A 15,120-nucleotide genomic window follows, 5' to 3' on the forward strand; every position below is an offset into this window, starting at 1 on the left:
TACAGGAAATAAAGCCAGCCAGTTCTCCAACCGGTGGCCACTGATCAGAGCATCTAAACGGAAAGCTATGCATGTTAAGCTTCAAACCACCAGGAAAACAGGTAATTGCTTCCCCAGCTCCATGGGAAGCCAGTGATTTGGCGGATTGATGTGAGAGGGAGTGAAAGATTTCAGACATGTGTCAGAAGTATCTAAGAATAAGAAAACAGAAAATGTTGTCAGGGACCCAAAAAATTCTCATTGGTACAGGACAGGTACATGTGATGACTCGGAAGCCATCTTGCTCCTACTGGAAAACAGTTGCCATGGTTACCCTCCTAGGTAACCCTCTCAGGTCTTACCTCTTGGGTCCTCACATTTATGTATCCATAGTGAGTTCGAAGAGGCTGCCTGAATGTGTAGGGCAAAGGGATCCATTTGGTCTTAGGCTGTCCAAAGCAGTTCAGGAGCAAAGGGAAAGTCGCATCATTGACAAGGCGCATGGCTAGCAGCAAGATGCACAGGGCTATGAAGCTCACCACAATCACGGGCTTCCTCTGCAAAACAGTGGAGAAGAAAGACAAGGAGAGTGAATGACCTCCAGCTCACGCACCAGGGGCGGGGCACCCCTTTCTTTCTCTCTCAGAAGAATCAAAGGATTCTACCTTTTAGGATATTTCAGCCAGAGCAGGGGGAAAAAAGCCGTCATTTGTCAAGCGGGTGGCCTTTCTGTGCCAGTGGCAGGGAGCAGGCAGAGTTCCTATACTCTTCTAGCCTTCCTCTTCCTCTTCCTTACCTTTGCATACTCCTGTTCAGTTGAAAACCTCAACTCAGACATTTTCATCCAGAGGCCACTTTCCTAATCCCCCAGATCCTGCCCTATCACCAGCCTTTCACCACCGACCTGCCAGCCCCAGCAGAGATAAGAAGCCCCACCCTCCTCCCTCTCTGCTCTAAAGGCATTGTTACTGCACTTTCCTCAGAGCATAATTATAGCAATTCTTTTTCTCTCACATGCTTCCCAGTTCCTGAAGCTCTGGGATGTGCCTTGTCACATCACTCTTTGTATCCATGCCTTCTGCATAGTATGACACCTTCAGTCACACAGGCACGCAGCAAACAGTTGAAAGAAATTCATAACTCCTTCCCATCCTGGCTGACCCAGCTTCATTCCCACCTCACACTTCTGAGTCGGTATTTAGTGGTTTCTATCCACAGAAAACTTCACAATGTAAATTAGAAATTTTAAGCCCCAGAAGAGGGAAAGATCGCACAGCAAATCGCCTAAGAGCATGTCCCCTGGGTGTTGTGCAAAGAGAAAGAGCTGGCGTACCTGCATCTGTCTGGGGCGAGAAAGGGTGTGAATACAATACTTGAGACAGAACTTGATAAAATGCACGTTTTGATTGGTAGAGACATGTGAGCAGATCTTTGTAGATGGGAGAAACAAGAAAACATGGCTTGTTCTTAGGAACCAATCAGTCTCTCTTACCGTGCAGAACACAGAAGGAAAGCTACAAGCATAAGTGATAACTACAATGAGCCACCATGAGTACCAGGGTAAGATGTGCACTTCTGAGTCCAGGAGACAGCAGAGAGCCAAAGCAGACTCTGCATTGTCGTTCACTTGTTCCGTCTTTCTAAGGGTGAAGGCTATACCGTCATGGAAGCTCAGCATTGAGGGTACTCTGGAGCAGACGAAGTAAGGCAGTGAAACACGTGTAGGAGTCCACTTGGTACAGATAGAGGGCTTGCAAACAAAGGATGGAAGTGGAGCGAGCGGTAGGAGCCTCAATTGAGATGGAAGGGCCCAGAGTCTATTAGGCAGAACATTAATGGTAAACACAACACTCAGAGTTGAACTTGAACCTAGACAGCTGCGATGCTAGAGGGAATCTTGGGGAAGACAGCAGGGTCACAGAATCTATCCAAGGGAATCAGGTGATAAAGCCCTTGGCTTCCCAGGTGAGCTCACTTTCTAGGGACCAGAAGTTCAGCAGTCATGGAGTTAGAAAGTCAAGGCTGGAGTAGGAACAGAGACCAGAACTGCAGTCAGACTTCACAAACAGCAGCTGTGACTGGCAAGGTACGAACACAGAGAAAGGCCCCTGCCAGCTGGAATCGGGGCTTGACCTCCGAGCCACCTTCAAGCTTAGGGAAAACCGAAGCTTCTAAGGAGAGGCTTCCACTCTCATCATGGCCGGGTTTGGGACCACTGCTTCCTGGTGTAATTAGATCCAGAATTTCTCAAGGAAGAAAAGCAACTTCAAAACAATGCTGCTAACAACGCTGCTGCTTTATGTCCTGGGCCACAGTTCCAGCTCAGGCCATGGCCAGCACCCAGATGTCACCAGCAGCACTTCCTCAAGTCTTCATTCCTGCTCAGCGTTTGCAATTTGTAAAACCCACATTCCTCCGTCTAGCCAGCCTAATTTTCTAATCACCAGAGAGTCCCCTGAGCTCTGCCTCCTCAGAACCCCTTATCTCCCCACTAACCACCACAGCCTTACCTCATTTAACCTTCTAATCATGAAGAAACGTTTTAATTTGCTCTACTGTGGAATCATTATGTCCACAACCCTGCAATGTGTCAAGGTAACAGCGCAAATGAGGTGATGGATCTTACAACTTTAAAGGGGCAGGAACCAGAAGACATGGCTAAATAAAAGCAAAGAGAGCAGTCACCCACTACATAAACAGGTAAGAGCACTGTGCTTTCTCGGTCACCATCCAAACCAGCAGCTGCTATGGAGGAGACCCAGATGTGCTTCCCTTCTGGTCTACTTCTGAACCCAGCAAGACACTCTGCTTCTCTTAGTTGCTGAACTTGCATGGCTGGGTGTCTGTGGACAAAGGCATACAGGGCCCTTTGGACTCTATCACTCGCAACAGCAACGCATATAGAATGCATACAAGAGACAAAAATAAATCAATCATTTCCGAGAGAAACTTCAAAATACAATGAAGTCACAGTGGCAAAAGCCTCTGCCCCTTGAATCTGTGTCTGTATCCTGGGATCATCAAAGGAAAGCTAGGTTGAACAAAGAGTGGGTGGGCGACTGGGTGGGAAGCAGATGAGTCCCCTCTGTGCTGTCCCCAGAATTGCATTCACACAAGTCATGGGCATTCTTCCCACGCCTCAGACCTCCAGCTCCACTTCTGTCATATTGTGACAACCAGGCTCTTTCCCTCTCCGTCTAATGCATCTCGACTACTGTCCGGCATGAAAGTAACTCACACTGCTGACACAAAGCATCCTAAAACTCACCAGAGAAAGTGTAACTTTAAGCTCTGCAAAGCAAGAGCAACAAGACCTGACCCAAATGTGTATTCTCTAGCATTCATTTCTACCACACCATGGCCACAGTGAGGACCAGGGCTTAGGCACTCCAGCACACACAGAGCTCCATGCAGCAAGCATGCATGTGTGTCTTCAGGAGACCTACAGGGCATGAGGAAGTAAACTGAACACCAATACAAACGGCCCACATGAATATAGTCACACCTCGGACTCCATACCCCACGTAGCCTAGGAAAAAGACTGAGAAAGAAAATAAAATCAATCAGGCAGAACAGGCTCCAAGGAGTCACGACAATGCATCTGGCAAGGAGAGAGGATAAGGAAATACCATGTGTCAAAGGGGGTTATGGGAGGCTTCACGAGCAAGTGAGGAGCCCAGAGAAATGGAGGTGTGCTGGTTATAGGAGGGGTCATGCCTGTCTGAGCTGAGGACGTTCAAACCAGGTCCTCACAGAGGAGGGAGATTGAGCAGCGGTAAGATGGAAGAGTATTACAGCCAGAGGGAAGAGGAATTGGATGGGCCACAGTTTCATCAGAAACTTGATAAGGAGGCTACTAAGTAGACCCCGAGCAGTAGATGATGCTAAGCAGGTGATAAAACAGTCCATTCTGCATTTGCTATGCGATCATCACCGTGTTGAGTGAGTCCACGGACTCAGAAGGTAAGTTTCACAGGGAGTGCTGAAGTGGAAGCAGTCAGAACTTTAAGCTAAGATAGCCAGCCACACATTAGACTGGAGAAAACCAGCCGGAGAGGATTTGTCAGCTTGATGGTGTGAAAGGCTGGTTCAGCAAATGTCTCATGCTGCACGAAACAAACAAAACGTAAAAGTGACCCTTCCTCTAAGGTCAGGTGTGCTCGGATTAAAGGTAGAGCACAGTCGTGGTACAAATGAACACTTAAATAGTGGAAGATAACGTTGGGGAGCCATAGTTGTTAGATTCTTGTGTGTGTGTGTGTGTGATTGTGTATGTGTGCACGCACATGAAAGCCAAAGGTCACATGAGGCATTCGACCTGATCACTCTCCACATACTGTTTGAGGCACGGTCCCTCCCACCAGGCGAGCTAGCCACAAGCCCCACAGCAGTCTTCTCTACCTTCTCTCGAAGTCCTGGTACGAGGAGGACGTGCTGTGCCACCTTACTTTTACTTAGGGTCTGGGAACCAAACTCCGGTGTTCATGCTTATAGTAAGGACTTTACCAATAGACCCATCTCCCCAGCTCCCAACGGTCGATTATTGATGGATAATAACTAGTGGGTGAGCTCTCATACGGCTATGTGATAAAGACTAGAAACATCTTTCCCCTATATCCCAAGCAGCTGCAAACCCTTGAATCACTCAGGGCAACTTCTCCTTAGCAGCTCGAGAAGGATGCCAGAGAGTCCAAGTAGCTCTGATGAATTGCTTGAGGGAAAGTTCACTCCTTCTTTGTTCTTCATTTTTGGAAGTCTGAAGGGGCCTCTAACAGCTGAGACATTTAGAATTTAATCCTCTCTGTACTGCAAAAAAAAAAAAAAAATCTACATCAAAAGATGTGACATTCCAGCTGCTCACTCTCTAGAGCTGGAATGTAATTCATCAGACTTTATAGCAGAAATGCCTATTTCAAAACAGACTCCACGGAGAGTTCATGACAGACAGAAAGAACACAGTCCCAGAGGTGTGCACCTGTTGACCTCACAAGCCATTCTAAGTGATGTTCTCCCTAGCCCGGAATTAATCATTCCCCATTCCATGCAAACTTTATTAACCTCGTCAGTTGCTAACTGCTTGTCAGAACTACATCTTCATAACCGATAACCAGAGAGATAGCGTGTTTTTCTACTGAAATAATACTGCATAATGATTCAAAGTAGCTGCATATCATGATGAGTGCTAATTTTTCTTCCTATGCTGTCATTTACCCAATAATAAATTTGAAATGAAATGACAATTTGACTCTTTGTGCGTGTTCAGTCGCCTCACAGCCTGGCTAGTCCCCGCCTGTTGCTCATCTGTGATCCCAGCTAATACCAGTTCTCTCTCAGACTGAAACACATCATCAATGCGGTTCAGCCTCTCATCGTTGTCCAGCTCTAAATTGTCTTCTTGATGAATATAGAAAATCTTCATACTATTTGCAGGGAGCTACGTTAGCAGAGCTCAGAGTGTATGAGCAAAACCTTTATTCTCCTTATCTGTTGCGTCAACAATGATGTTCTGACAGGTCCCACTTACTAAGTGACAGTGGCCTCTGGGGAAGTCGCACTTGGTTTTTGTAGGGTAGGGGTCAGGAAAGTCATGATAACAAGGTGGAGTGCCGTGATGAGACATGATGCTCAAGCAACTTCAAAGCATGAAACAGGAGGTACCATGTCTCGGGCAGTACCGTGTCACCTGCAGCCTGAGGCTGCAGAGCTGCTGATGGAATCAGTGACATAATCAGCGAGAGGGTACTAAAGGTCAAACATGAGCAGTGCAGGGAAATTAAGTGGGTGAGAACCTAGGAAGCTGGTGTCGAATTCTTGATATGGTCAAGATTTGGGGCTAGGGAGATAGATTCCGATGTACACTGTTTGCTTTGCAAATGTGGGAACCTGAGTTTGTATGCATGTAAAGTTAAGTGTAGCAACCTGGCTTTGTAATCCGAGCTCTGCTGAGATAGAGACAGGATGATTCTGTCCACACCAACTTAAGAACCAGTCTCAGCAGGAAGGAAGCTGGGGGTGGAGGGGCAAGGGAGATGGCTCCTTTGGTAAAGCACATGCTGCACCACGAGCATGGAGACTTGGGTTCAAATCCCCAGAACCCATTGAAAAAGCTGGACATGGTGGCATAAGTCTATAACTACAGCTAAGGGGCTAGGGGCAGGGTAGAGAATATCATCATGGAGCTTGTTCACCTGAGATCCAGGTTCAGGGAGACATCCTGTCTCAAAAAGTAAGATGAAAGCTATAGAGGAAGACACCAGAGGTTGGCCTTTGTGCACATACAGAATCACCAATATATATATATACCACACACACATGCACAAACATACAGATAGTAATATGGTAGTAGGTAAAGAGGAAGGACAGCCAAAATTCATCTTTGGCCTTTATATGCATGTGTACAGACAAGCATGCACACACACTTGAACCTACCCATGTGAGCATGCCCACACATCCATACCTACACAAACATTCAAATTATTTCTATTTACACATAGTTGTGCATGCACACATTGAATTTATGTGTACCAAGTATACACAGGAGCCACCCACAGAGGCCAGAGGTGGGTGTCAGATCCCCTGGAACTGAAGTTATGAGGAGTTGTGAACCACCATCTGGGTGCTGGGGATCAAATGTGAATTCTACAACAGCAGTAAGTGCTCTTAACCAATGTGCCACCTCTCCAGCCCCCACAATGGCAATTCTTAAAAAAAAAAAAAAGAAATATTTTACAAACAATTCCAAGGATGGCAGAAGGGCAGGAGCTGGAGTCAGAAAGGGGTCAAGCAAGAGTTCTTAGAGCACAGTAGGGAATCTGCAGCAGAACGCTAGAACCCACTGGGGTCTATGCATGAGACAAAGAGGGCCAGGCTTGGTTCTGGAATGCTCCCCCTTGAGGTGGTATGGCTGATGGATGGGAAGGAAAAAGATGATCAAGAGCCAGGATTAGTTACACCATCAGGCATGACTCATAAACATCACTGTAAGCCGCAGTGGCAGTCACTCCAGAGACCACCCTTTCTTCACCACAGGGTCAGTGCCGCACTGAAATCCAAGGAGAGGATAAATGCAAGGGTGAATCCACGATCTTAGCAGACACCTAGTGAGTGATATAGCTGTAGGTTGCATACACAATCTAATATATAAGCAATAGAGGCGTGGGGCTGGTAGCCCCACCCACAGTCACAGAGGAAGAGAAAAGTAAACACAGGCATTGAGATCCTGTTCTGATGTCGGAGCCTGAGGTCTGCATGTGCATTAACCAAATCTTTAATGACCATTTGTCTCAGTCACCACCGCCAAGGCAACCCTTATAAAAGAAACCATTTACTCGGGGCTTGCTTGTGGTTTGGGGGGCTTAGTCAGTTGTTGGCATGGCAGGAAGCATGGTGGCATGCAAGCAGGTATAGTAGCTGAGAGCTCCACATTGGGATTGGAAAGCTGCAGGAGAAGAGACCCCTCTGGTGGACAAAGGACATCCCTAGAGACATGCTTCCTCCAACAAGGTCACACCCTCTAAACCCTCTCAATTAGTGTCACTCCCTAATGACCAAGCATTTAAATATGGGGGCCATTCCTAGTGAAACCACCAAACCACCCTTGCCAACAGGATGCTCTCAGAGATCAGGTTCAGAAACGTTAAAACCGGCTCTAAGCAGGTTTTGAAACATAGTGTGTCAACATATCAAATACCTAATTCATACGGAAAATTAAGAGACTGACACGGTGCATAGTAATTATACTTACTTTGAAATCAGTAATTGTGGACAAATTTAATTCATTTCCCCTAAATCTGGCTTTATTCCCAGTGTTAGAAAGACAGATACTAGGGAGACTTGGTAGCAGGGAGGGAAAATAAAGTGATCCTCCTGCGGTTCTCCCAGACACTGGGAGCCTTGTCTTAGTTGAGCATTCGCAGGCACCACATGATGGAGTGGGCGTGGCTTCTCGCCTCCGCTCCGTAATCCCATAGAACAACCTAGACCCTGCTAGAAGGCAAACTGTTTGGTGGTTACATACTAATAAAATAAATTTGAGCACGTGAGCAGGTAATGAAAAAGTGATATATATACAAGCGGAATTTTACTTGACGTTCACTAGGGATGCCATAAGGAAAGACAAAAGTATGAAACTTGCAGGAAAGTGAGTGGAACTGGAAAAGTTACATCACACGGAATAAGCCGTGCTCGGAAAGACAAATATAGCATATTCTCTCCCATAAGTAGACCCCAGCTTCGAAAAGTGGAAGGGGGGGCAAGGAGTGCGGGTATATGTTGGGAGATGAGAAAAGGTCCATGCGACTGGGAGGATCCTGGCTTGAGGATATGGAGGTGAGGGAGGAGACAACACCTGCGGCATGAGGCAGGAAGCTGATCAACCAACACAGTCTCCATGAGGGTGCCCAGTGAAACTCTTAGGTCAATTCTCAATGAAAATAAAGGGGTGGGGGTTCAAAGAAACCACCATTCATTCAGCCCAGTATTCCCCCTTAAAAACTTGGCATGCTTGTCAGTATATCACGGTAAGACATGGACTTATTAATCAATAGAAATTACAAATACAGAAGGCAAAACCCAGGGCCAGAAGGAGTTCAAGGGGGGCCACCACCATTACTGCTCTGAGCAGAAAGCAACCCCAGAGGACAAAAGCCTAAGGCCGCCGCTGTCCCAGGAAGTCCAGATTTGTCTGGTTTCCCTCGAAAGGGCACCTCTTGTGGCTGGAACGTGCTGACCATACTGAGGGTTATTGCACAACCCTCTGACCTGTGCTCAAAGCCCAGAGAAGCATCCCCATGACCTGCATGCTTTCTTTCACTTCCTTCAGGGGAAAGCTTAGTTATTTTTTAACCATTCTTTGAGACATATATTTTGGACATATATACAATGTATTTTTATCACATCTACCCCCTACTCCACTCTAACACCTACAAAAGCCCCTACGAGTTCCTCCCAACTTTATAGCCTCTTCTTTCTCTTTACAGCCCAGACTACTATGGACGCTACATGCACACAATACAGACCCAGCCACTGGAGCATGGACAAACCAAAAGAAAACCTTCTGGAAATCTTCAATTTCCAATAGCTCTCACGGGTAGGGCCCTGTGAGCCCCTCCTCCAGCTAAAGTCAGAATGTTGGCTGGCTTGATCTTGTATAGGTCTTTTATCTGCTGTCACAGTGTTTGTGAATTTGCAAGACTCCCGCTGTGTCCACCAGACCCTGTTTTGTGTATCCCAAGATGTTTCAAAATCACTAGATAACCAAGGACAGCCCTAAATTCCTGGTGATGCTTCTGCCTTCACATCCTGAGGGATAAGATTATAGGCACACACACACACACTGACCTTCACGCTCAGTCTTTTGAGGTTCTAGGGACTGAGTTCGGGGCTTCTTGATCACCAGGCAAGCATTCCACCGACGGAGCTATATCCCAAGCCAAGTATAGCCCAGTCTGGTCTTGAACACACGATCCTCCTGCTTAGTCCTCTTTAGCACTTGCCTACTAGTGTATGTTACTGTAGTACATGTGTGCAATATGAGAAAGAAGATTGCTGAGAGCAAAGTCTTGTACCGTGGCTGGGTAGAGAGTCACAGAAATACAAGCAGAGGGGTGACTTCTAACAGCGGAACAGCGGAAGCAGAAGTTCTTTCTTTACATCCCACTCTTTTGGACACAGGAAAAACATTCTTCAGCCCCGATGAAGCCCCACTCTGTATGACCCTGTCACTGACAAAGGGAGGAGAGCAACTACCCGGCCAGGGATGAGAAAGGTGACTGGGCAATCAGTTCAGACACCTCTGCTTCCTTCTCAGGCAACTCACCAAGTGCCTTTCCCTTCTAGAAACAGCTAATCATTTTACCACAGAGATGACTCTCATCTAGGAGCCTAATTCGTACTTCTGAGGTATTCACACTATACCAGTGGGGCCTAAGAAGAAATTCTGGTGGTCCAAGTATCATTCGGGCAGAAGGTCTCCCCCAGGAGCATCAAAAGGATCCCAAAACTTGTGTCCTGGTCAATGATGCCATCACCAATTGGGATCTCATCTGTTTCTGAATCTACACGACGTTACGCTGTGCAGAATTTAGCTTTCCAAGCACATTCCGACTCAGTGCTTGGCGTGGCACTCTGCCGTCCGGAGGAAAGGAAGGACAGATGCTTATGTATCTTCTCCCTTCCCTGGTCCATCCCACCATTCCTGTCCTCCATGTTTCCAGCCTTGCTACCTCGATCTCACTGCCTTCTTCACATCATTCAACCCTGTCCCTTCCCACCATCCCCATGTTCCCAAATACAGACATAACTCAGTTCAGATGGTGTGTCCACTGTAACCCCCTCCATTCACCCCTGGGTTTCTGTGTGTGAGAGCCAGGTGGGGTGGGGCATGAGGCTGAGAGGAAGATTTTCCTTTAACTCTCCTCACAAAGGGTGTGAATTCGGTCAGGACAATGCATTCTTCTCACATGTCCGCACCAAGCATTGTACCTCCCAAGTGACAAGAAGCATCCGAGAAGAGAAAGGATGAAGGAGAGAAGGAAGGATGGAGGAAGGAAACATTATCGTCTTATGAACAGAAAGCTAAATTATCCGAAAATATTCAGATTCTAAGGAGAGATAGAGTTTTCCCCAAGAAGGAGAACTCAGAAATAGGTCCTCTCTCTTCCTCCTCACCCAGAGCCTGCTGTGGAGATGCAGTGGGACCCCAGTGGGAAGCATGGAGCATCCCAGTTAATAGAGAGTGAGGACAGCTCTAGTGTGTTAACCAGACTTGTTGCTGGCACACTGCTCAGATCAACATTCTCTACGTGGCACCCACTATGAGCTCACAGGAATCCGTGTTTTCCAAAAACCCAGCTTTGAGGGAATCACTGGAAGAAAAAGATCTTCCACAGGAAGAGCAGTGGATGGCTACAGGGCACACTGTCCCAGCAAAGACCATCATTCCCGGGGAGGGGAGGGGAGGGGAGGGGAGGGGAGGAGAGGGTTCAGTTTACCTTGTGCCCAGCAAGCATCAGGCAAGACAGCTAGAGCTTTCTGGGAGGAAGACAGTTTTTAGAGGGAACCTAGTTACACACTCAAGTCGAGTGACATCACAGAGTCACTTAACCTCTGTTACCCTGCTTCGGCTCCTTGCGCCTGTTTTCCCACCTGAAAATGGAGCAAATAAAAGTACCTAACAAACACGATTGCTTAAAAGTTTAAATGAGTGGCTACATATAAAGAGCCTTTGGAACATTTCCTAGCAACAAGAACATTGTCATCAGAGGTGGCTTTTATTATGACATGGTTTCATAAGACACCTTCCAACCATTAATCAGACTACAAGCAAGCAGAGCTGTGACGGAGAGTCTGAGGAGATCCCTCAGCAAGGGGCTGACACACTAGGCAGCCTCTCCCTTAGAGTTGAGACTATCTGGAAGTAAATCTGCCGTTTGAGAAGACCAAAGAGAAAAAGCAGAAAAATAATCCTTCCTGTCAATATGAACTGACCCACAAACGGTCTCCTGAAGGCTCTTGCATAACGTCAATGACCAAGGCTTTGCAAATCCCTGCAGGTCGGAAGTGTCCCCAGGTGAACACGCACTACCCATCACTCTCATCTGCTCTGAGAGAATTTAACTGTGCTCACAGCTGATATTCCGCCAAGTGGGATTAAATATTAAACCATATGTATCTGAAAATGAGAGCCATCGTAGAAGTCAATGAAATACGCTGACTGAAAATGAGAACTCAGAAGTCAATGAACTACACCCCATCACTGCTGTAGCTGTGTTCCTCCCCTCGCCCACCCAAACCCTCTAAAGAATCAGGATGGCAGCTGCACTATTTTAACCATTCTTCTCCCATACACAGGGAAGACACAAACAGCCCCATGGGGAGAGGAAGACAGGGAGCCCAGGAGTCGCCCAAGACTCTAGAATTTACAGTGTAGCCAGCTTTTGGTAGTTTGGTTATTTTCTTTGGTTGACGGGATCTAGAATCACCTAGAAGATACATCGTTGGGCATGGCTGTGAGGGAGTGGACAGCTGAACTGAAGTCTAACTTAGCATGGCATCTTCCCATGGGCTTGGGAGCCAGACTACATGAAAGGAGGCAGTGAGCTGAGGGCATCATTCACTGGCCAGCCCTTCCAGACCACAGATGCACAGGGACCATCTACCTACACTCCTGTTGCGTCTTCCCCACCATGGTGGACTGTACCCTCAAACTGTGAGCCCAGGTAAACGCTTTCTTCACTCTGGTCTGGTGTTTTGTCATAGCAACAAGAAAAGCAACCATTACAGTATGTGACAGCAGCAAAAACAAAAGAAAGCACCTTCCCCCTTTGAACATGGCATGCAAGTACATGCCACATACATCTATCCGTGTATAGAAATGCAGGTACCTCTCATATGTGTCTGTACATAGAAACAAACCTCCTCACCTCCCAGCATTCCTGGGGAATGGGCACCCTCTCTTGCAGGACTAAGTTACCCTAGAAAAGAGACACATATCAAATGGCTTTTCACTAAAACCCAAGCAGAGTTTAGTCAAGCATGGGTCCCATGGTAATAATAAGTAGTATTGTTCTAAGAATAGTTGGATTTCTAAGTAGGACAGTTGTAGATTGAATACTGTGCTGGCAGGAAGCTAAACTGCTTCTGCAACTTAAAGAAGAGGAGTATGAATAAGAATACTTATGGTGCATCTACACGCCTGCAGCAGAGGCAGAAATATAGCCACGGCTTGGCAAGAGTTTTCCACACGGCCATTAGCCAGTGCTCAGCAATTTTTATCACCATCAGATCAGCCCATGTGCTACTTACAAAACTTGCCTGTCATCTCAGGCTGGGTGTCTAAGTGCAACTCAAACTCAGCAGTTCAAATTCCCACCACGTCCACTCTCTCCCTCCCTCACCCATATCGTCTCTCCGAGTGGCGGCCACAAGCCCTGCCTAAGAGTTAGAACCTCAGCTCTATGTACCAGCTCCAGGATCTTGGACATCTTAATTCTATCTGAACCCAGACCCTTGTTTGTAAAATCAAAGGGATGTCAGAAAAATTCAACAGCTAACACCCTTCTTCAGACCACACCCAGCTCCTGTAAGAGCTGGACCTGTAGGACATCTTCTTCCCCTTCCCACCTCTTTCTCTCTTGCGACGTTGTTCCTGATCCTTCAGGATAGCAATGCCTGACTATCACCCTTCTATCATCATCCCCCAATTCAGCAAACAACCCAAGAGCATTCCCCTTCTTTCTTCTCAAAAAGACATCATTAATCAACCGCAGCACCATTCCCCTAAATCAGGATACAAACTCAGAATCCTTTCAACACAATAGACAGGAGTGACAGCAGTCAGATTACCACGCAATGTGGAACAGGCCTAAGGCCTATACCTTAACACATCTTATACAAGCTGTGACCACAAGCCGCACTGTTCCCTCTCTGGGTCCTGGTTTCCTCATGTATATATTCACTTTTGCGGCATCTGGTGCCTCCACTGCTGACATTACTAACAAGGAGAGGTCTAAGCACAACACTGCACAGGGCTTCCCTCCAGGGCCAGGCCAGGCACTTACTACAGAGTTAGGCTTGAGTACAGATACACTCACCAACTGAAGCTGGTGACTACCTAACAGAAATGGGGTGAGAATACATCATCTTCTATCTTAGCTGAGAGTAACCGTGAGTGAGGCCACTCACAGAGCCTCCCTGATTGCAGCTATTTGGCACCTACTGAGAAAAAGTTGGAGCTAAGATATAATTTGCCCTTTTAACCCTTGGATGAGGATAAAACTCCATGCATTTTTCTACCTGGTTTTGTACTGAGGATTGTGTTGTCCTTCATGTAGACGGAGCGGGATGTGCTAATTCACACAACCAAGCATCTTCCATGATGCCCTAGCCACCACAGGGGGATTTTAGGTGCCTATGGAGCTAGTTTGACAGAAACATTGTATAAGAAATGAAGCTACAGAAGAGAGGGTAACTGGGAAAGCTCACTAGATGCATCTTTTTTAAAATAAGGGGGAAATCTCCTTTCAGATCTCACACAGGACTGCATAAAGATGAAAATTTGTCTGGAGATTATTTTGACAATTTCATAAGCCAAATATTCAGATTTATTCAGTATACATTATCATGAAAATACACATGAAGCTGCTTCCCAGGGAAGAATGACAAACAGCTGTGAAGAAACAATGTCCACTTCTCCTCCTTTAGAAAACGGATTTGGCTGCAGACAGGTGAAACTGTAGTGGGATCTTCACTCTGTGTGTGTGTGTGTGTGTGTGTGTGTGTGTGTACACAATAACCTTTTCTCATTTAGAAAACAGACTCGGCTGTTGACAGGTGAAACTGTGCTGGATCTTCAGTGTGTGTGTTTGTGTGTGTGTGTGTTTGTCTATGAGTGTACAGCTGTGTGTGTATGAGTGTACAGCTGTGTGTGTATGAGTGTGCACAAGTGTGTGCATGTATAAGTGTGTGGATGTGTGTGTGTGTGTGTGTACAACAACGACCTCTCATTTAGAAAACAGACTCAGCTGCTGACAGGTTAAACTATGCTGGGATCTTCATAGTATATGTGTGAGTGTGCACGTGTATGTGCAACTATGTCTATACAGGTATGAGTGTGTGAATATGTATATATGGATATGCACATGTGTATGTGTGCATGTGTGCACACATATGTGCTTATGTAACTCTTCCTATTTTGATAAACTCTTTATGCCTAGTGTGTGAACCTCTAGAGTGCCCCAGTCTTGGGTATTCTGTGCCGAACTGAGTCCTAATAACTAAACCTTGACAACTTCTAAGAGGTTGACTACGTACCAGCTCCAGAACCTGCTGCCTACCTCTCCTCATTGCTGCAGACACTTGCCAAACTGCCCACCAGAGCCTTTGCTCTAGTGAAGGCGGCCCAGCCTGAGCTCGGTGTGCACTGCCTGACACAAACACGGAAAGGAGCAGGAGTGGGAGCGGGAGCGGAAGTGGGAGCGGGAGCAGGAGCAGGAGCAGGAGGAGGAGCAGGAGCAGGAGGAGCAGGAGCAGGAGCAGGAGGAGCAGGAGGAGGAGCAGAAGGAGGAGGAGCAGGAGGAGGAACAGGAGGAGGAGCAGGAGGAGGCGCAGGAGGAGGAGCAGGAGGAGCAGGAGGAGGAGCAG

The 15,120-nt window shown here is 46.9% G+C and overlaps 1 protein-coding gene across 9 annotated transcripts in view; it reads right to left on the reverse strand.

The window, feature by feature from the left end:
* St6galnac3 (ST6 N-acetylgalactosaminide alpha-2,6-sialyltransferase 3) overlaps window positions 1-15,120 on the reverse strand; it is a 513,109-nt gene that overhangs the window by 301,699 nt on the left and 196,290 nt on the right. For 7 of the 9 annotated variants that reach the window (XM_021157895.1, XM_029475445.1, XM_029475442.1 and 4 more), the window contains one exon: window positions 342-536. In XM_021157895.1, coding sequence (XP_021013554.1) covers window positions 342-536 — 195 coding nt within the window. Of the gene's footprint in view, window positions 1-341; window positions 537-644; window positions 760-4,380; window positions 4,760-15,120 lie in introns of those variants that run through there. The other 2 variants (XM_029475446.1, XM_029475447.1) reach the window with 2 other exon arrangements.

The sequence above is a fragment of the Mus caroli genome, chromosome 3 (genome assembly GCF_900094665.2).
Source record: "Mus caroli chromosome 3, CAROLI_EIJ_v1.1, whole genome shotgun sequence".
NCBI classification, from domain to species: Eukaryota; Metazoa; Chordata; class Mammalia; order Rodentia; family Muridae; genus Mus; species Mus caroli.